Source organism: Parambassis ranga, chromosome 3 (assembly GCF_900634625.1).
Source record: "Parambassis ranga chromosome 3, fParRan2.1, whole genome shotgun sequence".
Taxonomy (NCBI): domain Eukaryota; kingdom Metazoa; phylum Chordata; class Actinopteri; family Ambassidae; genus Parambassis; species Parambassis ranga.
The window spans coordinates 1471234-1496922 of NC_041024.1; the positions used below are offsets into that span (position 1 = coordinate 1471234).

Sequence of the window (25689 nt, forward strand, 5' to 3'; positions counted from 1 at the left end):
AACAGCATTTTTAATGTTTGTACAGCGACAGTTTAAGATGTTAATTTATAACTGGATGCGTTTGGGTGCAGCAGTTTTAAATATGAAGGCTTGACTTGTGAAAGTGGACCCAGAAGCAGCCTGCAGACAGGAGGAAAGGTTTATATAAAATCCAACAGTCCAGATAATTAATCTTTGTCTGTTGTTTGTCTGTTCAAATGTCTGTTGTGGAGAAATGAGATTTTAAGCAAACTCATGTCTCATTGGAAAGACAGACAGGAAGATTGACTATGTTTATTCTGAACGGTGGAATTACTGTACTTTTAAAACTATGTAAGTGTAACAATGGATTGTGTTGAAACGTTTGATAGGGTTCTGCTGCCATCTTCTGGCCTTTTTGCGCAGGAGAGTTTCTTTGTGGCACGACTGAATGAGGTTCCCTGTATCCCAGTGTTTCCTAACCAGTGTGTAACACTAGTGTGCCTTTAGACATAATCAGATGTGCCATGGGTCTTTGTCTGAACATTACCGTATTATTCATTTAAGGTGAATACACACTACACTCAGTCTTAAACAGGATTGCTCCACTGAAGAAGAAGAAAACTACAAACCAGAAGAGGCTAGCTCCGTGGTACAACTCAAACATCCGATCACTGAAACGGATTACACGTAGGATGGAGAGGATGTGGCAGTCCTCTAAATCAGATGACTCCCGGAGGATCTGGAGAGACAGTCTGCTGACGTATAAGAAGGCCCTTCGTAAAGCCAGGACAGCCTACTATTCATCACTAATAGAAGAAAACAAGAACAACCCGCGCTTTCTCTTTAACGCCGTGGCCAGGCTGACAAAGAGCCACAGCTCTGTGGAGCCTCGCATTCCTGCAGCTCTTAGTAGTGAAGACTTCATGAGCTTCTTCACTGATAAAATCACCACTATTAGAGGACAAATCAACCACAATCTCTCTGTGACCGCTGAGGATACACCGCCACTTCTGGAAATGGATCCTGATCTAACTCTGGACTGCTTCGCGCCCATCGGCCTCCCTGAGCTGACCACCAGCATCAGCAAGTCTAAACCTACTACCTGTCTTCTGGATCCGATCCCTTCACAGCTCCTCAAGGATGCTATTCCTCTGATCGGAGACTCTATATTAGGACAGATCAACTTGTCTCTGGAAACAGGATATGTACCACAGGCTTTTAAAACTGCTGTGATCATTCCGATACTTAAAAAACCTTCACTGGACCCGGACGTCCTAGGAAACTACAGACCGATCTCCAACCTCACCTTTATCTCCAAACTACTTGAAAGAGCTGTTGTAAGTCAGCTAAACGACCACCTGTGTAGTAACAGTCTGTTTGATGCTTTCCAGTCTGGTTTCAGAGCCCATCACAGCACAGAAACAGCACTGCTTAAAGTCACCAATGACCTCCTCATGGCATCGGACCGGGGTCTCGTCTCTGTACTCGTTCTACTGGATCTCAGTGCTGCCTTCGACGCCGTAGACCATCGCATCCTGCTACACAGATTGGAACACGAGATCAGGATTACAGGAACAGCACTGCGCTGGTTTAAATCATATTTATCTGACAGATTTCATTTTGTTCACACTAAGGATGTGTCTTCCACAGGTACAAGGGTTAACCACGGTGTTCCACAGGGTTCTGTGCTCGGACCGATCCTGTTCACCCTCTACATGCTCCCTCTAGGATACATCATCCAGAAGCACGGCATAAACTTTCATTGTTATGCTGATGATACCCAGCTGTATTTATCCATGAAGCCTGAAGAAACGGAGCCGCTAGTCAGACTACAGGCGTGTCTAAAGGACATAAAGGACTGGATGTCCTCCAACTTTTTACTATTAAACTCGGACAAGACTGAGGTCATTGTTTTTGGACCGAAACATCTCAGAACTAGTTTATCAGATAATACTTTCTCCCTGGATGGAATTACTCTGGCCTCCAGTACGACTGTGAGGAACCTTGGAGTTATCTTTGATCAAGACATGTCGTTTGTCTCTCATATTAAGCAGGTCTCCAGGACCGCTTTCTTTCACCTGCGTAATATTACTAAGATCAGGAGCATCCTCTCTCAGAGTGATGCTGAAAAGCTCATCCATGCTTTTGTCACTTCAAGACTGGACTACTGCAACTCTTTATTGTCAGGATGTCCACATTACTCCATCAACAGTCTGCAGCTGATCCAGAACGCAGCAGCTAGAGTTCTGACAGGAAGCAGCCAAAGGGATCACATCTCTCCTGTCCTAGCGTCTCTTCACTGGCTCCCAGTGGACTCAAGAATACACTTCAAGATCCTTCTTCTAACCTACAAGGCTCTTCATGGACTTGCTCCATTGTATCTGCAGGACCTGATTGTACCATATGTTCCTAATAGGACACTCAGATCTCTGAGTGCAGGTTTACTAGTAGTTCCTAGGATTCATAGAAGTAGAATGGGAGGACGAGCTTTCAGCTATCAGGCACCGCTATTATGGAACCAGTTACCAATCTGGGTCCGAGAGGCAGACACTGCCTCCACCTTTAAGACTAGACTTAAAACTTTTCTGTTTAGTAAGGCGTACAGTTAGCCTTAGACCTAGTGTGTAGCACAGCTATGCTGCTCTAGGCCTACGCTGTCAGGGGCACAAACATGATCCACTGAGCAGTTTCCCTCTCACCCTCTAACCTCTCCTTTTCTCTCCTTAGTCGGGCTCACACTGGTCTCAAGACCTGGATGATGACCTGCAGTCCGGCCCGTGAAGTCTCTCTTGCTCTACGTTGTCGGGGGGCACAAACACGATCCTCTGAACACCCTCTGACCTCTCCTCCACTCTCCTTAGTCTGGATCATACTGGGTAATATCGTCTCATAATCTGTGTTAACTGTCTTCCTTGTAGTTCTGTGCCTCGCTCTCGCTCTCTCTCTTTGCAGGTCTCAAGACCTGCATACTGACCTGCAGTCTCTCCTGTGCTCATCGACTTCACTAGCCCCTGCTGCTCATCTTTACTATCAAATTACTATTCCTACTTATGGACCGACGATATATATAGATATCTATTACAATATAATCACTGTTTCATCTTGCTGTCATGTTTGCTCTGTACTGTATCATGTTTGTATCATGTTTGCTCCTCTCTCTCCTCTCTCTCTCTCTTTCTCCTTCATCCTCTCTCTCTCTCTCTCTCTCTCTCTCTCCCTCATCCTCTCTGACTAGCAGCAGGACTGGTTCCCCCTTAAGTTGACGGGTCCTGCTCAAGGTTTCTTCCTCTTAAAGGGAGTTTTTCCTTGCCACAGTGCTCTTAGGGGGGTTCCTGTGAAGTGCTTTGAGACAATGTCTGATTGTAATATGCGCTATATAAATAAAACTGAACTGAAACTGAACTGAATATTTTGTCTTATAGTTCATCTATGCCAGTGACGTATAGTGACGGAAAGAACAATGGTGGGGTGGGATAATAAAATGTTTATGCACTTAGAGCAGGTTGGTCATGTGTTAAGAGTGTTGATAGAAGTCACTGTGACGCACTGCATTGAAACATTTAATACTTGTTTAACATAAAACCTTACTGAGTACACAAAACAGTATTGTACAATGTCAATGTAATGGTGCTCTATCAAGGTAATCACTGTCAGTCATTTTAATCATTTGTAGCGTTTAAATGTAAAAGCTTTAGTTAAAAAAACTCCTTTAATCCACTTTTTGCTCCGCTTCATCCTGTATGTATGTGGGAGGAAGCAGGAGTACCGGAGAATGTGCAATCTCCACACAGAAAGGAAGCAGCCAGATTCTTTTCTGTGAGACACCTCTCTGCTGCTTCTGGAGGACTGCCGCCCTCAGTTAGAAACACATTAAACACAACTACACATAGAAACACTAAGCTTAATAATGTTATAGAAGTGGTGACGGTCACACGTCCTCCCACAGTTCATCAAGCACACAAGTTAAGATATATTAATCATAATAACCTCATAAAAATACACACTAACACACACAAACACATAGAACAAGGTAACAGAACACTCAGGTGTGGATTGTTTAACATACGATCCCTACACTCTAAGTCGCTCTTAGTTAATGATCTAATTATTGATCATCACACTGATATACTTTGTCTCACTGAGACTTGGTTACAGGGTGAAGAATATGTTGCTTTAAATGAATCAACTCCGTCCTGTTATATTAACTGTCATGTTCCTAGAGTTACAGGTCGCGGAGGAGGAGTGGCAGCAATCTACCGCTCCAGTCTTCAGATGAATCCTAAACCTAGGTCTACTCATACTTCTTTTGAGAGTCTCACTCTCAGCCTGTCTCACGGAAGCTGGAAGAAGTCAGAATTTGTTTTACTCGTCGTAGTGTATCGTCCACCTGCTGCTGCTTATTCAGAGTTCCTGCTGGAGTTTTCAGACTTCTTATCAAGTTTAGTGCTTAGCACAGATAAAGTCATTATAGTGGGTGACTTTAACATTCATATGGACGTCGACTCCGACAGTCTGAAGATTGCCTTCAACTCACTCTTGGATTCAGTTGGGTTCTCTCAGTTAGTAAATGAACCCACACACTGTCACAGTCACACCCTCGACCTGGTTCCCACCTACGGCCTGGAAGCTGAGAACCTGCTAGTGTGGTCTCAAAATCCTGTTCTTTCAGATCACTCATTAATAACTTTTGACTTCTCTCTTTCAGACCTACCAGCACCTAAGGAAAAGGTCTACTACAGCAGATGTCTGTCTGAAGATGCCGTAAAGCAGTTTAGGACAGCAATCCTACCAGTACTCCCCACAGTCCCAAGTACTGATGGTGGTACCAACTTAAATGTTACTCCTGCAGAGCTGGACCGCTTTGTCAACAACACTGCAGACACACTACACTCAGTCTTAAACAGGATTGCTCCACTGAAGAAGAAGAAAACTACAAACCAGAAGAGGCTAGCTCCGTGGTACAACTCAAACATCCGATCACTGAAACGGATTACACGTAGGATGGAGAGGATGTGGCAGTCCTCTAAATCAGATGACTCCCGGAGGATCTGGAGAGACAGTCTGCTGACGTATAAGAAGGCCCTTCGTAAAGCCAGGACAGCCTACTATTCATCACTACTAGAAGAAAACAAGAACAACCCGCGCTTTCTCTTTAACGCCGTGGCCAGGCTGACAAAGAGCCACAGCTCTGTGGAGCCTCGCATTCCTGCAGCTCTTAGTAGTGAAGACTTCATGAGCTTCTTCACCGATAAAATCACCACTATTAGAGGACAAATCAACCACAATCTCTCTGTGACCGCTGAGGATACACCGCCACTTCTGGAAACGGATCCTGATCTAACTCTGGACTGCTTCGCGCCCATCGGCCTCCCTGAGCTGACCACCAGCATCTGCAAGTCTAAACCTACTACCTGTCTTCTGGATCCGATCCCTTCACAGCTCCTCAAGGATGCTATTCCTCTGATCGGAGACTCTATATTAGGACAGATCAACTTGTCTCTGGGAACAGGATATGTACCACAGGCTTTTAAAACTGCTGTGATCATTCCGATACTTAAAAAACCTTCACTGGACCCGGACGTCCTAGGAAACTACAGACCGATCTCCAACCTCACCTTTATCTCCAAACTACTCGAAAGAGCTGTTGTAAGTCAGTCATCAAACAGTCTGTTTGATGCTTTCCAGTCTGGTTTCAGAGCCCATCACAGCACAGAAACAGCACTGCTTAAAGTCACCAATGACCTCCTCATGGCATCGGACCGGGGTCTCGTCTCTGTACTCGTTCTACTGGATCTCAGTGCTGCCTTCGACACCGTAGACCATCGCATCCTGCTACACAGATTGGAACACGAGATCAGGATTACAGGAACAGCACTGCGCTGGTTTAAATCATATTTATCTGACAGATTTCATTTTGTTCACACTAACGATGTGTCTTCCACAGGTACAAGGGTTAACCACGGTGTTCCACAGGGTTCTGTGCTCGGACCGATCCTGTTCACCCTCTACATGCTCCCTCTAGGAAACATCATCCAGAAGCACGGCATAAACTTTCATTGTTATGCTGATGATACCCAGCTGTATTTATCCATGAAGCCTGAAGAAACGGAGCCGCTAGTCAGACTACAGGCGTGTCTAAAGGACATAAAGGACTGGATGTCCTCCAACTTTTTACTATTAAACTCGGACAAGACTGAGGTCATTGTTTTTGGACCGAAACATCTCAGAACTAGTTTATCAGATAATACTTTCTCCCTGGATGGAATTACTCTGGCCTCCAGTACGACTGTGAGGAACCTTGGAGTTATCTTTGATCAAGACATGTCGTTTGTCTCTCATATTAAGCAGGTCTCCAAGACCGCTTTCTTTCACCTGCGTAATATTACTAAGATCAGGAGCATCCTCTCTCAGAGTGATGCTGAAAAGCTCATCCATGCTTTTGTCACTTCAAGACTGGACTACTGCAACTCTTTATTGTCAGGATGTCCACATTACTCCATCAACAGTCTGCAGCTGATCCAGAACGCAGCAGCTAGAGTTCTGACAGGAAGCAGCCAAAGGGATCACATCTCTCCTGTCCTAGCGTCTCTTCACTGGCTCCCAGTGGACTCAAGAATACACTTCAAGATCCTTCTTCTAACCTACAAGGCTCTTCATGGACTTGCTCCATTGTATCTGCAGGACCTGATTGTACCATATGTTCCTAATAGGACACTCAGATCTCTGAGTGCAGGTTTACTAGTAGTTCCTAGGATTCATAGAAGTAGAATGGGAGGACGAGCTTTCAGCTATCAGGCACCGCTATTATGGAACCAGTTACCAATCTGGGTCCGAGAGGCAGACACTGCCTCCACCTTTAAGACTAGACTTAAAACTTTTCTGTTTAGTAAGGCGTACAGTTAGCCTTAGACCTAGTGTGTAGCACAGCTATGCTGCTCTAGGCCTACGCTGTCAGGGGCACAAACATGATCCACTGAGCAGTTTCCCTCTCACCCTCTAACCTCTCCTTTTCTCTCCTTAGTCGGGCTCACACTGGTCTCAAGACCTGGATGATGACCTGCAGTCCGGCCCGTGAAGTCTCTCTTGCTCTACGTTGTCGGGGGGCACAAACACGATCCTCTGAACACCCTCTGACCTCTCCTCCACTCTCCTTAGTCTGGATCATACTGGGTAATATCGTCTCATAATCTGTGTTAACTGTCTTCCTTGTAGTTCTGTGCCTCGCTCTCGCTCTCTCTCTTTGCAGGTCTCAAGACCTGCATACTGACCTGCAGTCTCTCCTGTGCTCATCGACTTCACTAGCCCCTGCTGCTCATCTTTACTATCAAATTACTATTCCTACTTATGGACCGACGATATATATAGATATCTATTACAATATAATCACTGTTTCATCTTGCTGTCATGTTTGCTCTGTACTGTATCATGTTTGTATCATGTTTGCTCCTCTCTCTCTCTCTCTCTCTTTCTCCTTCATCCTCTCTCTCTCTCTCTCTCTCTCTCTCTCTCCCTCATCCTCTCTGACTAGCAGCAGGACTGGTTCCCCCTTAAGTTGACGGGTCCTGCTCAAGGTTTCTTCCTCTTAAAGGGAGTTTTTCCTTGCCACAGTGCTCTTAGGGGGGTTCCTGTGAAGCGCTTTGAGACAATGTCTGATTGTAATATGCGCTATATAAATAAAACTGAATTGAATTGAATTGAGACAACAGTGCCAACCACCATCTCATCAAATCTCACTTTTCCTGATAACAGAAAGTCAGCAAGGTTGTGTCGTTTCTGTCAGTGCAAAAAGGACTACAGGCAGTAACATGGACAGTCCTAATGGGCAGACAGTGAATACTGGAGTATCAAAGGTAAACAGGACTTTTATGTTATCTATATCAACAAATTATTCTGATATGCAATACATTTACATCCTTATTATTACATCATTAATTACCAGTCATGAGTCAATTTATATTTATTCTCTGCATCCAACTTTTGGTCATGCTCACAGAACATGACTTTACATTTTCAGTGAAGAAGATTTCAGTGGAAAAATATATTTATCTTGTACAGATGTGCAGACAATGGCTGGATCATTTAGTCTGAAATATGTTACATCACAGGCACGCCATCTGTGAAAAGGTTTAGATTTTGGTAGTAGAACAACAATTCTATTCCTTTCATCTGTTTAAGGTCAGATCTGTTGAGGATTTAGCATCGACCTCACTTAGATTATTAAATGATTAAAAGAAAAAATAATTTTTTGAAGATTGATGAAGCTGAAAAAGAATGTTGCTTTGCACAAATGCTGTTTTACAAAGAACCACCAGATGGCAGCATCTCAAAGTACATAGACAGGTAAATAACTGCACTCCCTGTTGATGCAGAAACTAAAAATGTTATTTTTAGAGCTGGTTTAAGGTTTTGCTGCTGTTGAATTTAATGTAGCTCATAGACAACAGACAATACAAAAGACCTGCTTAAGTTCAAAGGTGATTATTGCTGCATGGAGAGAGCAACGAAATGAGTAAACTTTTTTATAGGATATGAGAACAAAGAGAATGCCTCAGCAACCAAACGTCCCTGTAACACACGCAGCATAGTTACCTCTGATATGTCTGAGGTCTGAGTGTAATAGGCAGCAGAGCAGACTGACAGATGAACAGGAAACTAGACAGAATGTGCGGCTGCATTGTGAGTGCTGTTAGTAATTATAGTCTTTTACCAATTTAATTGCAGTGCTGTAATCTAAATGGGCTTACAAAGCAACGCTCTAAATTAGCAGTTTTATAATTACCATTGAACTGCACACATATCACTGCACCCCCCACTTAATTACCAACAATTTGTTCCTGGAAAAGCTATTGTTAAGTTGCAGTCTAGCAAGAAGTAATTACAACGATAGATTTTACTTTGCATTAATTCCAGTTGTTCCAGAGCGTCCTGTCATGCACAGACTGGCCGAGCAGGTAAATAACAGCCACACACTGTGAGGGCCGAGGAGACCGGAGGCCGCACAGGGCTGGAATCAGCTGTTCGAAGGACAGACAGAGAAAAGGAAAGGTCACATGGTCTGACTCATCCTGCGTTTATAAGGAGAATGAGAGCAGAAGACAAACTTCATAGAAAATACATGATGATCCATGCTCCTCCTCCATGAAGGGTTGTGAACTCTGTTTTTCTGCATCTAAACCAGCGTGACTTGCCAGCATTGATGGAACAATGAAATCTGAATTACACCAATCTGAAGTCGACACTGGACCTGTCTGTGGGTCATGCAGCAAGACGTAAACAAAAGAATTGTTAAAAAAGAAGAATGGTCTGGAAGGTAGCGAGATTGAAGCGAGGCGTCTGGACTTATAGAGTTCTCTGGAAGACGTTTCGCTGCTCATCCCAGCAGCTTCATCAGTTCTAGAAGCTCCTGAACAGAGAACGTGAGGAAACACCGACATGTCGGACTGTTGTGTCGTGGTTTTATTCCCTTGCTGACCAGTTCAGTTTACACTTGTCTTTACACACTCATGAGGCGACTTAACCTTTGACTGTTTCCACTCAGTTGTAATCAGCTGGTCCTTGAGTCCAAGTCAAGATTCATTTCCATTTCAAAGTGTTGCTGATAGATCTGAGTGAAACTGGACAAAGGTGACTATGACCTTTGACCCCTAATCAAGTCACCCCTGAGTCTAAGGAAGACTTGCGCCATGTTTAAAGATCATTCTTTCTCACTCTACTGCTGCACCACTCGGACCTGTACTGTGTGTTCAGTCAAGTTTGATTTTCTGATGTTTATGGGGACACAAACGATCTGATTTCCAGTAGAAACTGTGACATGTAACACATATTTAAAACACATATTTAAAACATATTTAAAACAGATAATAAACCACATTAAAGCCTGCAGCCGTGCAGTGCAGCTACATGTGTGGGTCTTGTTTTGGTTGGTGCCGAATCTGCACGAAAATCAAATTAGTGAAAACACAATTCCAAACAAGATGCAATTTACTGAGAATGATCCATTTACTGTTGAATTAATTGAAACACCTCTGCACACGGAAACAAAGCGAGCGAGCGAGTCAGACATGTCCAACCACTGATGATGAGTTTCAGCTGAAATATTGAGCCTCATCAGTTTGCTGTTGATGGGAAATATATTCAGATGAGCTGAGCCGTCTCCGTGATTGATGTGCTGCTGCTCGATGAGCACCTCAGTGATGCTTCGGATTTCCTCACAGGAAGTTTGGGACAAATCTTGTGTGATTCAGGACGCTGTCAGGAGAGATGTTCTCTCATTTGAGTTTGTTGACTTGAAGTGTGTGTGTGTGTGTGTGAATTATCCTGCTCTGTGTGCTTGGCAGCCACAATAGAGCTGACTAATGCAGAAATAGACTGCAGGCTAAGCTTCTTTTTCCAGAAATGTCTTGAGAAGTGAAGGATGCACTCTGTGGCTCCTTCCTACATTTATATCCCTCTCTCATCCTCTGGTATAGAAATCTACGTCACCAGGGTCTCACACACACACACACACACATCACCATAGAGTGTGAATTGCTGCAGCACTGCTGTACTGTCAGATTAAAAAAAAGGAATTCTAAAAGCATTTGATGTGTGTGAGTGTGTAGTAGGTGATAGATAAACACAACTACATCTTACAGGCTTTCAACAATGAGCTGGTGTTGAACCAGGTTTGGTTCTGTCCAATCAGAGTCCAGTCAGGAAGTGCTGTCCGTTCTGTCCAATCAGAGTCCAGTCAGGAAGTGCTGTCAGTTCTGACCAATCAGAGTCCAGTCAGGAAGTGCTGTCAGTTCTGTCCAATCAGAGTCCAGTCAGGAAGTGCTGTCAGTTCTGTCCAATCAGAGTCCAGTCAGGAAGTGCTGTCAGTTCTCTCCAATCAGAGTCCAGTCAGGAAGTGCTGTCAGTTCTGTGTCTGTTGCTTCATGAAGACTTTTCTGCTTTGATCAGTTTGTTTCAGTCCAAGTGTCTTTATGCTCATATTGTCCTCACAGAGACACAACAGTCCTCTACACACATGCTAGCTGCTACATGCTAGCTGCTACATGCTAGATCAGGGGTGGGCAATTATTTTTTTGCGAGGGCCACATAGACTTCCATTAGAAAAGCAAAGGGCCACATTTTTTTCCATAAATAATCATATAAATTGGAGACCACTGGCACAGTATCTACCTTTATAAATATGCTCCTGTTACATGTCATTCACTGGTTCCTCCTCTGTCCTCTCTGTGTGTGTCCATGTCTACTCTGAGTGTGTGCTGGTTGTATGTTGAAACACACACACAGTGCAGAGCAGCACAGATGATGTGAAGATATTTTTACAGAAGAAAACCATTAGAGTTAAAGTCAAAGTTAGAGTAGTAAATCCCAGAGTTCCAAAAGTCGGGTGAGATCTGTGCTTTTTAAGAGCAGATGAGGATGAAATGTGTCGGCTGCAGCACCGCGGTAACATCTGAATGCGCCGTAGAGTTTCTGTGTTATCGTACATTTCAGCATAGTCGCAGCATTTTTAAAGTGTACACAGCGACCGTGTCTCTCCAGAGAGTAGATGGGATGATGCAGTACAGCAGCGTGGAAGAGACAAGGAGGGTTGAGAAGACGTTACCGGTAATGCCGTGCTAACAGCTGACTTTTGCTGCCTTTTGTGTGCACGGTCCGCATTGAAGACGCAAGCAGGCCGGGTGTGGCCCGCAGGCTGTGCTTTGCCCAGGTCTGTGCTAGATTGATTGGTTGACATTAGCATGTGATAGAGGGTGATAGATTTATCCAATCAGCTGCCAGGTATTCTTTTGACTGTCCTTTAGAGTTTCCCAGGACGACCTCTATATTGGTGACATACCACAATAACACCTTGTGTGTCCGAAGACATTTTTTATACACTTGTTTCCCTTTAACTAATGTTTTCTTTTTATGTAAATGACACATCATTTATAAAGCAGCCAGGCTGTTTATTTCTGCTCTTAACATGGAGGTCTGTGGAGGTTGACCCACTTTTGGAACCAGCCTCAAGTGGACACCTGAGGAACTGCAGCTTTTACCACCAACCTTCCTCTGAGGTCTCAAAACAAACACAAACCAAACACATAAACCAATTACTGGTCAATTTATTGGGGTGCAGGACTGCTGTGCTGATGTACAGCCTCACTGAGAAGCTAACATGGCTGTAGACTCTGTGCCAGCCAGCAGCAAACAGTCAAAGCTGCAAAGAATATGCACTATTTACATAAACATCTGCGCCGTCATGTTTCCACAGGAAGGTAATCGGTCACCTTCTCTCTCCTGAACAGGCGGACCTGGTCTCCTCAGCACTATAAAGGAGACACGGTGACGTCAGTCGTGCTCTCTCTCCTCAGAGGCCGGGCTGATTATTATTATTATTAGCATAACGCAGCTATAAAACCACGGCGCTGTCTGCAGCTGTCCACCAGCCTTACAACCACCAGGGGATCAGACAGCAGAGAGCACGCCCAGTGACACAAGTCTACAAGAAGACCTGTGATTGATCTGTGGACGGAGGTCTCGACCTCCTCCCGTGCTGCTGATGCAGGATTGGCTGGGTGGTGGCTTTACATTAATTAACAGGAAGTCATTTGAGGGAAAGCGGTCGGTGCTGAGCGGGTCTGAGCCAAATGAAGCCCCCCATGTCTTTGTTAGAGACGTGGACGTGTGTGTTGGGGGAGGTTAGAGGGAGGCAGAAGGAGGAGGTGGAGGAGGGGGGCCCATCTGCCGCTGAGCGTGCTGGGTCAAAAGGCTTTTGTTGTGAAGGAGTGATGAGACAGATAGATGGTCGTTGTCACCAACCGCTGGTTTAATCAAGTGAAAGTGTCCCAGCGTGTAGCATGTTTAGTCCCCAGCTACACACACACACACACTGACACACACACACACACACACTGACACACACACACACACTGACACACACACACACACACACAGACACACACTGACAAACCACCCACAGTGAGAAATAATGATTCTTCCCTTCGCTCAATAATTGAGTCTGGCTAAAAGGATGGCAATATGACTTCATGAATCAGAAATGTGCAAAAAAATGGACATTCATCAATTATTTTTTCATAAGAATCAATATGATTTTCAATTATCTTTCGGAGGTCAACAGGTTTTTCAGCACTTGATGTTTATTTTTTGTGTTATTAATAGATTAAAAATAGGTTCTGAGCAGCAGCAGCCTCTTCTTCTCTCCCCACTGTCACCTCGACCTAAATTCAATCAATAAACCCCTGCCATCAGAATCACGTGCGCATGCGTGGCCCCTAATTACAGCAGCTGCGTCAAGCCGGAGTGGAAGCGGAAGTCTAGAAAGTTCGCCTTCAAAATAAAAGCAGTCTTTTTCTGCATGGAGGGTTCAGACTTTTCAAAGCGATGGAACCGAGTATAGTGAGGTTTCTGTAATATATGAATTTAATTTGATTCTTAATGACTTTAAAGGGTTTTCATTTAAATTAAACATGAACGTTTTATCAACCTCAAACTTTTATGGTTAAAGGTAAAATAATTTTGTAAATATATATCTTCATTAAAATAAATATTTGACATTATTTACCAAGTGATGGGGTAAAAATGACAGATTTATACATTTTTACTACCAAACAAATAAACTAAACTAATAGCAGATTAAACTCTTTCACTGAAGTAACCATAAACAAATTAGAATTAAAGGCTAAATTTATCAGTGTTAATTTATATATCATTGTAGAATAAATCTTTGATAACGAGTTGCAGGAAAAACTTTTCCAGGTTTGATTTGACTGCATGCCTGAGTGGAAGAGCATTTATTTTGAAAGGAAGTCCCGGAAGTGTCCCTTAGGATCCAGTGTGAGCTGACGCAGGCTGCTGGAGCGGCAGGCAGCAGCAGTAGATGCTGTCCCATCATCAGATCACACCCAACGGGGCTGCAGCGCACCGCTCCTCCGGCACCAGCACCATGACACCCGGACTCAAAGCCGCCATCTGAGCCCAGAGCAGCGGAGGACCGAGAGCCGCGGACGGGGAGACATATTCACACACACACACACACACGCTCACACACACACACAGGTACACGAACGTTGCAGCGAGCAGCAGTCAGAGAAACGGGAACGCCGACCCAGGCGAACTCCACTGCGCCGCGGAATTGCTCCTTTCGCAGCAGAGACGCGTCCCGCCTGGACACCCGCAAGAGAAATCAGTCCACGCGAGGCTTTTCACGCCACAAAATGTCATCGTCGGGCAAGGACACCAACAGCGGGCATTACGCCAACTATGTGGGACCGTACCGCCTGGAGAAGACGCTGGGCAAAGGACAGACAGGTTAGTGAAAGCCGCATCCAAGACGCTGCTCGGAATCACCGCAGCCGGCTGGCATCATGCGGGGTGTTTGTGCTGTTTGCGTGTTGTGACTGCGGGAAATGTGCGGTGGATAATTGCGGATGTTCCTGGTGGATGCGGCTTTGCTGAATGCAGAGAGAGCTGCTGCTCTCACGCTCATAATACTGATGATGGCGGTGGTGAGGATGAGGATGATGGTGGTGGTGGTGGTGCCTTTAATCCTTGTTGTCAGGCAGAGAGCTGCTGATAATGGGCCCTTGTGATTTTTCTTCTTTCTAATTCCGCTATAGCTTCCATCTGTCACATGGGCCCGCTCTGCAGAAGAGGCAGAGCGGTGATGCTGCACTGTCCGGTCCACACACACACTCACACACACACACACTGTACTGCAACATCACACATTTCTGCAGCTCATCTGGAGCCTTTCTGGCTTTATGAGGAGCTGTGGCTGCTTCATGAGTCATGCAGGTGGACTGAGGCTGTCAGAGGTGGTGCTCCGGTGGATGTTGGACTGTTGTGCGTGGTTAGAAGTGTCTCAGATCTTGGGCCTCTTCCTGAAGGACGGATCTGACTGGAAGCCTCACTTCCAGCTGCAGCACCAAAACAAATGAGAGAGTGTGCAGCTGAAGAGCAGGCTGTGTCCAGCTGTGTGTTTTACTGCCTGGATGACGGAGGCCAGGTCCCCCAGCCAGCTGTGATCACATGCTTCCAGATCAGAAGGTCTCCCCTCCAGTTCCCGCAGGTAGCCGCTGCTCTGTCTCCCTCGCTGGGTAAATCATTCACTGATTAGAGTTTGACTGTAACAGCAGCTGCTGCTGTATTAATCACCCAAAATAAAACTGCAGAGTCACACAGGACTGAAGGCCTGCTTCTAAACCAGGAGCGCCCTGCTTGGCTTCCAGAGTAGCATGAAGTGTTTAGAGGCCCCTTTGGCGCCAGCAGTCGTCCAGAAGGAGCGTGGAGGTCTGCAGGGCTGATAAAACTACGACTGCCGCAGACAAACGGTTGGAAGTGATCCCTGCTGCAGGGAGAGGTTCTTCATCTTTCAACTCTAAGTGTTGCTGTGCTGCAGGACGGTCGGCAGCTTCAGACCTGCAGCCAGCACTCAAGATGTTTACAGACACAGAAACAGTCCAGACCAAAGGGTTTACGTTCCAGTAATACTACAGTACATGCAGCTGTGCATGCTCCTGCTTATAGTCTGCTCGGATGCTTACACTTTGGCATGTTTCTCCTTCCCTCCTGATATTTGGGCTTTGCTTTTGGTCACGTGTCACTACCTAAGCTTTGACTGTTGCCAGGTATGTTTCCAGAGTTCCAGTTAGTCGAGGTGGTGACCTAGGGGACTGCACGGCTTTCCTATTTCCTGTTTATTTTTGCAGCCCTGCAAGGAAGAACGATGGCGGAGGTTAACCATGAGCATCATCGCTCGTCCTTGGAGCTGCACATGGCTCCTCTGCTCTCTGACTTCGGTCGGGAAGCTGAAGCAGAAACGGTTAACAGGGGAGAAAACTATGAATAATTATCTTAGCTCCACATGTCCTTCCCACGATGACGACAAGTTGTTGTTCTTCTGCCTCGCTCCTGCTGACCTTCAGTGTTTGTTGTCCCTCTTCAGTGTGCTCTTTGTCATGCAGCTGATCAGGTTGTTTCCATCGCAGACTTGTGACTGAGAGCAGCCTCGGTGTCCAAACAGCCATTAAGGCTGATGTTGTGCTGTGCTCACATGCTCACTGATGGGTGGTTAAAGTGCATATGCATGTAGAGAATCATGTGCAGAGGTGTGTGTGTGTCAGTGTGGTGATGCTGCTGTAGAGCAGGCTGATCGTCTGCTCGTATCAAACCAACGCTGAGCCAGCAGACAGAAGTCTGCATGTCATTACACCTCCTACACAGAGCAGGGCAAGCCCACACTGCTGCTTCCTGTGTGTGTGTCTCTGAGGGAGTGCACTAATGGTATTCTTGTTCTTCAGCTGTTTGGCATGAACCTGATTTATGATGGGATTGTTGTAGTTAATTAAACGCACACTAATAAACCTCTGCCAGGATCTGCTGATCAGAAATGTTTGAATAACGTTGACTCGGTACTCGGTGCTTCGTCCAGTCGTGCTCTCCGGTACCAACATTTGGCACAGTGGAAACATGACGGCACTGCAGGGAGAACATTTTGAACTAGTGGCGTGGCAGTGTTTTCTTTTTGATCAGCCGTCTGAACCTTCTCTCTCTCTTTTACTTTCTGCAGAATTCATGGAAGAGTCATGGACGTAGTGGCTGGTCTGTGCTTGAGCTGCTGGTTTGTGTGTGAATGAAGCTTCCTCTGCTCTGTTTGCTACTTTTTACTTTTCATAAACAGCCGTTCCAACAAAGGCAGAGTGTCTCCAGTCTGAAGTGATGCAAAGTGGCTGCAGTTGTGTCGGAGTCTTTCAGCTCGTGTGAGCACAGAGGCTCGTCTGAACGTAAACTTTAAAGTTCCCACTCTGAAGAAGCCTTTCTTTCCTGTGATGAGCCTGCGCTTGGAACAATGCCTTCATGGTGTGTGTTGAAGCTGAATGGCGAGAGGCTGTCCTGACTCTGAACAATTAGTCGGCCTGTTTTCGTGTGTGTGTGTGGTGCTGAAGCACTCCTCCTTTTACACTGGTTTCCCAGGCTCCATGCGGTGCTCATTTTCTGCGTGTTGGCCAACACAGTTGGGACGGTTGTCATGGTTTCATCTCTCCTCCTGTGACAATGGCCGCTCTTTTCCTTCTTCGTGTGCGCTGCAGGATGGCGAGCTTCCAGTGTGTGTGTGACCAAGAGGCTGGAAGATTGTTTCAAATGTCTGCTGCAGTTGTGACGAGTGCGTGAACACGTGCACGTTTTACAGCAAGACGCTGCTGAGTGCAGGCTGGAGGCGGGTCCTGTAGCAGACATGTCATTTTATTTCCAGTCATTGTTTAGTTGTTTCAAACTCGTCTTTTGATTTTGTGCTGATAACATCATTGTGTTGTGATGTGGTGAAACTCCAAAGGTCTGTTCACCCATTAGATACCGTGGTTTTCTGAGGGTTGGTATTGCGGCCATGATTCATAACGTTGAACCAAATATAGCTCATTCACTGATAAGATCATGCTGATGGTGTGAAATGATGCACACCTCCTGTCGCCAAATATCCAAAAATAAACCTCCTAATTTATGTATGTATTTAAATACAGAGTGTTGGCAACTTGTAATTTTATTATCTTTTACATATTTATACAGATAGCTGCTATATTTAGCATCAGCTGGCACACAGTGTCCTGCATTCATCTGTAAAACCCCATGTTGGTGTTAGAATGTCTGAAGATGGGTTTAGTTTGGTGATTATCAGGCGACAGTGCTGGAGGAAGTGCTGAAGCTGGGTACTTAAGTAAAAGTACAATTCCCCAGTAAAACCTATGCTTCAGTGAAAGTAGAAGTGCTACATCAGCAATCCTAGTGGAAGTCTTAGGTACTTTTTGTCAAGCCAGCACTGGTCTGACTAAAAAAGACAACTTTTAGTATACTTTTACATTTTTTCAAGTATTACAAGTAAAAGTACTCGCAGTGAGGTGCAGATATTTTTGGCCCTTTAAATTCAAATATATCAAACGGGGGGCTCAGTTGAGTGGAGGCTGACTCTGGATCCAGGTTCAGGGGTTAGCTGCTGTTCCTTGTCCTCTTAGGACAGGAGGCCAGTGATCTACTGCTGCTGCCAAGCAGAAGCTCTGCTATTATTGGAGCTCATAGAGCCTCCTGATTGGTTTAAACTTCAGAGATAGAAACACGATCCATATTTTTATGTAGATCGAGGAGACATTCTGGAGAAACTGTGTTCTTTGTGTAACACGAAAGGACGAGTATACAGTGTATAAAATGTAAAGGAGTAAAAGTACAGAGAAGTACAAATACTTAGTTACATCCCACTGTCAGGCAACGGAATAGCTTAAAATCAGAGATTGTGATCAGGAATCAGGAAGTGACTTATCCTTCGTGGACTACACACTGAAAATGGTTTCATCTTTCCTGTCTCAGGCACTAGTTTATTTTCAGTACCGTTATACAGGAAACGAAGAAGAAACAGGACTGCATGTCTTATTTCACCAACCTGTGAAAACGCTGCCACATAGATTAGAAGTTCTCGGCCTCAGACTGAATCACTGTGAAGCCGTTTCCACCGTTTTGTCTTCCTCTGTATGCAATGATGCGTCATCAATATTTTGTGTGCTGTTTTACATTTAATGAAGCAAAGCCGGCAAGTCCAAGAAAAAACACTGTAAATCCTCAAGACACACACACAGAGACACACACACACACGTCTATATATATACACACATACATATGCAGTGGGAGTGATGGGAGTGTTACCACCTGCAACCTGCTGATAATGAAGCTGTTTTCCAGCCACCTAAAGGCAGCCATCTGTGCTGGGGCTCTGCCTGCTGCCTACACACTACCCCCACCACACACACACACACACTCCTGGCTCCTCGTGGGGCTGAGGGACCACACTCTTTAGGATGTTTCATGTCTATAATGTGACACTTTCACTGTAACTGGGACACGCTCATGTTGCAGGTTATAGACAGATAAAAATGAATGATGTCACTGTCCTGCTGTCATCATGGACTCTGTAAAAACTGTCGCTATAAATGGATCCGTGTGTTTCTGGTAGAGCAGTGCATGTGGGTGCAGTAAAGAGCTGTTGTTTGTCTCATCACTCACCATGCTCCCTTCAATGCAGTGAATGTATAGTGTTTGTCTTGTTGCTGCCTTCATGCTCCTCGCTGTAGTGACAATAATTTGCCACCAACTTGACCATTTATGGAAAAACGTACCAGTGCAGGATGGCCTCAACCTAGGATACCTTTTCAAATAATCTGATATTAATAATGGTGTCAGTATCTCTCATGTTATAGTGGTAAGATGTGGGGGGGAGGGGGGATTTCTGCTGCTAGACGAATAAAAGTCTGTGGGGAGGCCTTCTCTGCTGGCAGGATGAGGGATGATCAAAATTATGGTTAGTGTCAAACACCCCACCTCCTCCTCCGCCTCCTCCTCCTCCTCCTGCTTCCTCCTTTTTCTTTACAGTACATCCCTTTGGCTTTGCTCTCTCTCTCTCTCTCTCTAGCTCGCCTTCCCAGCTGAGCGCCCGGGTACCATGGCAACGGGAGGAATGCTCTCTTCTGTGGCTGGTTGGAGGTATCCTCGCTCTGCATCTCGGCGGCCCCTCTGCTCAGCCCTGGAGGGGGCTGGTGGTGTTTCGCCTGAGCCGTTAAACAATGCTTGAGAAACTCCTCCCTCCCTCCCTCTCTCTCTCTCCCTCTCTCCCCCCCTCTGTCTTCACATCTCTATCTCATGTCCATCTCTGAATTCCTGCCACTTGAATGAGTCATTATTGGGATACAGCACGACTTTCATCCTCCGATCCCGGCCGAAGCCTCTCTGTCCGTCTGCCAGCCTCCTCTCACAGGTCAAAGTCAACCCACTACACCCCCAATTGAAACAGATGGTCTGAAACAGAGAGGAGAGGTGGTGCACCGGGCGCTGACTGTACGGTTTGGAAGTTAGTGTTGTTCCTTCTTCAGCGTATAGTGCAGGCAGGGATGTATCATGAGCAGCCACTGCAGGAGGGATGAAAGTCTGCGTGGACTCTCACTGATGTTGCTTTTAGAACTGAATTAATGATGCAAGAAAAGAAAGGAAAACAATTTTCAGATCAGATGAAATAGAATGTTTGATAGCGTGGGAAACGGGGAGAACAAAGTCTGTTTACCATGTCTGCAGGTCGACCGAGAGAGAGAGAGAGAGAGAGAGAGAGATTCTGCTGCTGTGATTCAATTAGCTGAATCCACACACACACGTATAAGGATGCAGCCTTCGTTTGTTCCTGGGTTGCCTTGGGCTCACAGACACCCAGTCTGGAATGAGTTTAGCTGGCTATCATCGTGCCTGGTGGCTGTCGGTCATTAACAGGCCTCCCGGTGCAGCTCCGCGGGCTGCTGCTGCTGCTGCTGCTGCTGCTGAAGCTGAAATATTCAGGTGGCTTACGTGCAGGGATTTGTGTGTCTGTGTGTCTGTGTGCACCCTCCTGCAGGTGTTGTGATGCATATCCATTTTATCAGCGTTATTTATGTCAGGGGACACCATGTTGTTGGTCCTGATGTTTCCCTGTATTTTCTGTGACTGGTTGAATAGCAGCAGTGGATTTAAGCGAATTATGTGAAAATATTGAAGCGAACTAAAACATGGAAAGCTGACGTGTTTGTCAGAAAGGCTTAACATACTTTGGCAAAGAGCTTAACATGCTGCAGTTTAAGAAAGCATGTGTAAACAGACCAAACACAAATCTGACAACACGTGCTCTGCAAATACACGACAAGCTATATAAACCACATTTACATTTACAAGTGTGTAAATGAAATGGAAAATGTAGGACGAACAGAAATGTTTCACCAAAGGCTGAATGAGGAATCTGTGGGTGTCACTTAAAGGTCGTCTTGGATGTGTTTTCCTGTAGAGGAGAAGTATAATTTCCTGTTATGCATAAGTAGACGTACGCTTTACACATTGCTGGCCAGCTAGCAGTGACTAATCGGTGGTTAAATGGCAAAAAAGTTTATATCTAAGACACACTGAATTCCACTTTATGTTCACTTGATTCATATTTTTACTGAACACACTGCAGCAGATGTATTGATGGTAGAACAGCAGCTATATAGAGGCACCTGAAGACTGGATGCTGACTTCCTGAGGACATAAAGATATTTTGTTTAACCTGTTCTCTCTCTCTCCACCCGTCCTCATGTATCTGCCTGCTGTTAGTTGGAGGAGTGATTTCTCTGGTCTCTGGGGACTCCTGCGCTCTGCGCTCTCAGCTCCATTACCTCTGCTGTACGTACAGGCTCGTGTCCTGATTTTGTCTCCAGTCGATTATGTTTATTACGTGGCAGGTAGAGTAGTAATCAGTAATCAGTAATGCAGCGTGCATGCTCAGCTGGGTAATTGTCCTGTAAGTGCTGATTGTTAGCGGTATGCGGAACGTTCACGGAGTCGATACGTCCGCGTGCATTTGCCACCGGACCACGTTGCCACCTGCTGTGGTGTTATCCACCTGACTTCAGCTCGTCCTATTGAGCATGTGCAGTGCAGCCTTGATGACGTCCGTGTGGATCGGCCGGAGGGAAATGAGGTTTGGACATCCTGCTGGGCTGTAGCAGCAGCAGCACCGGGCTCTATCAGTCACAGTCACCAACACTTCAGCGTGATTGCAACACCTGTTAGGATGGAGAGGCTGAAGGCGCTCACCCTGCAGCAAGAGAAGTGGTGCAGCAGAGGAGCTGTTGGCTGTCCGTCAGCACAGATGGGCGCTGTTTAGCTTGAAGGCACTACTCTGGTAGCTGTTTGTTAATTGATCTTTCACAACCAATTAGGCCATTCAACAAGCAGGAACGCTCAGCTTCCTGGATGTGGACAGAGCTGTTAGTAATGTCTACAACACAGAGTAATGTAAGAGCCACCAGAGAATGTGTGTCGATAAACAATGTCAGCCTATTATCAGAGTTCTGCTGATGCACCACAATGGACTTCACAGTTTAACCTGGTGCTTACAGTGCTTCTTATATGAGCATCATACAGGTCAGAGGGGCAGACATCAGTATGAGGAAGAGTCTCTGTCTGCAGCGTCCACAAACATTTGACAGGAAAGCTTTGGTCCGCACACGGAGGACAGAGGAGAGCTGGATCCAGACTTCATGATCCCCAAAAGAAACGGGAAGAGACAGACGCAGAGCTTAGATTCTGTCTGTTAGCACGGATGCTGCCACATTATCCATCACAGCTATCAGAGCCTCCATAACGCCTCTTATGGCCTCCTTATCCCAGTGAATTCTGGGAGTTGGTGTTTGGAATACCACAGCATCTCTGATCCTGGAACACTGACATGTTTTCCGCTCTATAGATCTATAAATATAAAGAGTCACTGTAGAATTTGAATGTAAAGAGTCCACAGGAAGTGGGCTGGCTTGTGTGTATATTAGCATTGTGGGCAGCATGTTTGCTTTTAGCAGAATCTCGTTGATGATGCGCACAGAGCTGCTTAGTCACTGGCTGAAGGTGGAGGCTCTGCTCTGCTGTGTATCTGCCATCTCTCTTTAATCCCGGCTACTTCCTGTCACGTCTGATAGTCCGACATCACAGGCTCCCAATTCAACAGAGACCAATTTAAAGCCTCAATCAATCGCTGGTAATCAAACGGGAATGGGTTATGGCTTCAGATAAGCCCCTTATGGTCCTGCAGCCCTCTCTCCCCTCAGCCAAAAACTTAATGAAATTGAGCATAAATCCCTCTTCTCTCTCCCACTAAAACTCTCTTTCATCCTTTTCCAAAAGCAATCTGGACTTTCCCCCTGAGTCAGCACTTCCAGCGTCCAGAAGTGAAGCAGGGGAAATTACCATTTGAAGAGCTGCTTCACTTCCCTCTCTGATACGGCCTCGTGCCCACGCTCGACCCTCACTTCATTTCATAGCAATATGGAGTTTTCTGTATCTCGTCTTAGATAAATAAACTCTCCTCCCTTCGTCCCTAAAACCCCTGACTGCTGCATGATGGGACGGCCGAGTGGTAGCAAGCGATTTCACGGCGAAGAGGACACGGTCATGGATGGAGAGTCCAGTTAGGCACCAACCCTTAATGAGGTTTGCTCGTTAGCATTACCCATTAGCACCGAGCATCGGGCTGCGGCGTTCGCACCTTTTTGCCGTTTCATGTCCGCTTGCTCGAGCGGGCCTCGCAGATGGCCTGGGTCTCTGGAAGAACCCCTTCCTGCCTCAGAACACAGATGGCCCGTCAGCGGCAGCGCGTTCAGACCAACTGCGTCGCCTGGAGCCTGCAGCCGCGGCGAAACGTCCAATCATGTGGCATAATCAGATTAAAGGGAGGGGAGGGGGGGACGGGGCGTGAGAAACGCCATCATACTCACTTTACTGGTAGAGCTGGCAGGTACCACTGCTCCAGGGCGTGTGTGTGTGTGTGTGTGTGTGTGTGTGCGCGCTCTGTCTTTGTAACCTGCAGTGTGCGTTCTGTAGTGCTGCATTACAGCAGAGACAGGCTGCAGTCTCTCTGCAGCAAACACACACACACACACACACACACACAGTAAAGGGGCTTTTTTTTGTGAACCTTTCCCAGCATCACACTGCGTTGCTATGGTTACCAGCATTGATGATGACATGCGGGCATGTATGTGAGAGAGGTTACAGATGTAAATTAATCACATGGGCATGCAGAGGTTACGCAGGTGTAGATTAGTCATAATTAATGATACGTTGGCTAATTATTTGTTCTGTTATGACATTGATGAGCGTTAGCTTTAGTTGCTAGGGGCAACAGTAAGTGTATCACTGCAAAGGCCAACAGGATGTTTGTGGTCCCTAGAGGATGATTGTCTGTTTTTGTCTGTCTGTCTGTTTTTTGCTCCGCACGCTGTTTTCCAAACACTCGCCAATTGTTTTGTCATGTGACTGCTGGTCATGTGATTCAGTCATGGCTTCCTGGTTGTTCTGAGAGTGCAGAATGTTTGTTTTCGACAGAATCTTGTCAGTCTAGATGCTGGATTTTCAAACAAAACCATGATGCATTCAAGGACCTTTTTTCTAAGCTGTGAGGAAGAATTCTCTTTTAACAAACAAAAGCATGCCGGCTTTAGATTTTAGAGACACACTGAGTTTGTTTTTAACTCTTATATTTCCTCAGTTCTGTCTGTTTTTTTGTTTTCTGTCCTCTGTAATGGACAAAGGGAGTGTGGGTGGTGGGTGGTGGCCTTAATCTGCTGCTTAATCCATCCAGAGTGTGAGGAGGCTCAGCTGATTTTCACTGAACAACACAAGGATGAGCTGAGCTGTTACTGTGAAGAAGAAAGACTCAGTCATGGGATAACGAGTGTGTCGGGTTTTAATATGATACATTGTTTTGGTGACATTCATAGTTTTCATTCAGCGCTTTGTCAGAAGAATCCTACATCACTGCTGTTGTGAAAGTGTTAGCCTGGTAATGGAGGGGGAGGTGGGTGACAGGAGGTCATGACCCTCATTACACCACCTGCCAGATGGCCCAGCACCGAGCTGTGTGTGTGTCAGCATGGATGAACGCAGACATTACTAGGTGTCAACACCATTGAGACTTTCTAACAGAACACACACTCGGGGGGTTCAGGTGCAGTTTGAATATTTTCACACTGAATATTGATCAGGGAACAGACATGTATGCATATTTCCCTCCACTCTCCCACCCACTTATTCCCCTGATCCTTTCCCTGCCCCCTGGCACAGTAACACAGGCAGCAGGGTGTGGTGGGGAGGGTGGAGTTGGGTGGAGTGTGGAGGTAAACAAAGTCAAGTCCCCTTACTTGACCCTTGATGTTACAGCGTCCGTCCTTCAGGCTACAAACCCCCCCTCAGAGCTGCTGCTGTTCAAAGAGAGGCTGCAGGGTCCACACACACACACACACACACACACACACACACACACACACACACATAAATAAATGCATGCTGTAGACAGCGTGTCAGCGGGTCTGGCTGCTACCATGGAACAAAAAAAATCTTAATTTTTAATTCAAATCAAATGGTGTGATTTCCCTCCAGCCTCCTGATGTGGACCATCTGGCAGAAATAGAACCGTTTGTCCTTTCTGGGGCCGGTGTCATGTGTTTGATCAGAGCTGGTGTGACAATGATTTTTCCGAGCTCTCCAGTGAGTGAATGTATTTCAGATATCGGCGGGAACTGACGTCACCTTTTGTTGCCTCACATTCTGCTGCTGCATGTATGGAGGTAGAAATGTCACGCTGCCATGTGGATCAGCGGCGTGGGTCACAGCCGTGCTATCTGCTCCGATCCAGGTTGTAGCCTGGCTGCTAACCGGAAGTTAGCTTCATGCTAATGGTTTACGTTCATGTGGCTGATGGAGGCTCTGGAGATTTAGATTCCTGTACTTCACTTGCTTTTTCAGTGATCATAGTTCATTGTACAGGTAACGGTCGAGCCCTTGTTGCAGTGAAAATAAATGCAACCGTCACCGATTCCCCTCCATACCTGTGTCTGTGCTGGCAGAGGAGGGACTGAGGGGGTTCAGGAGAGGGAGATGTTAGCAGCAGCAGGTCAGCTCCTCGGAGGAGCCTGAGCCCCAGCTAAAAATACAAGCAGGCATCTCAGAGAGCCGTCTTCAGCTCTGGATGCCTGCCAGCAACACACACACACACTCACACACACACACACACACACACACACACTCACACACACACGGGACAGAGACAAAGACGACGCTGCGAGCAAAGCTGGAACTAGAGAGGCAGGTGGGCGGGGCAGAGGAGAGGATAGAGTGAAAGACAGAGTGAGTGGGGGTGAGGCACGCATG

The 25689-nt window shown here is 46.0% G+C and overlaps 1 protein-coding gene across 4 annotated transcripts in view; it reads left to right on the plus strand.

Annotated features, from left to right (window-relative positions):
• Positions 1–14164: 14164 nt before the first annotated feature.
• The window catches only part of LOC114433161 (serine/threonine-protein kinase BRSK2-like), a 69508-nt gene continuing 57983 nt past the window's right edge, over positions 14165–25689 (plus strand). For all 4 annotated transcript variants that reach the window (XM_028401535.1, XM_028401537.1, XM_028401538.1 and 1 more), the window contains exon 1: positions 14165–14262. In XM_028401535.1, coding sequence (XP_028257336.1) covers positions 14169–14262 — 94 coding nt within the window. In that variant the 5' untranslated portion in view covers positions 14165–14168. The remainder of the gene's footprint in view (positions 14263–25689) is intronic.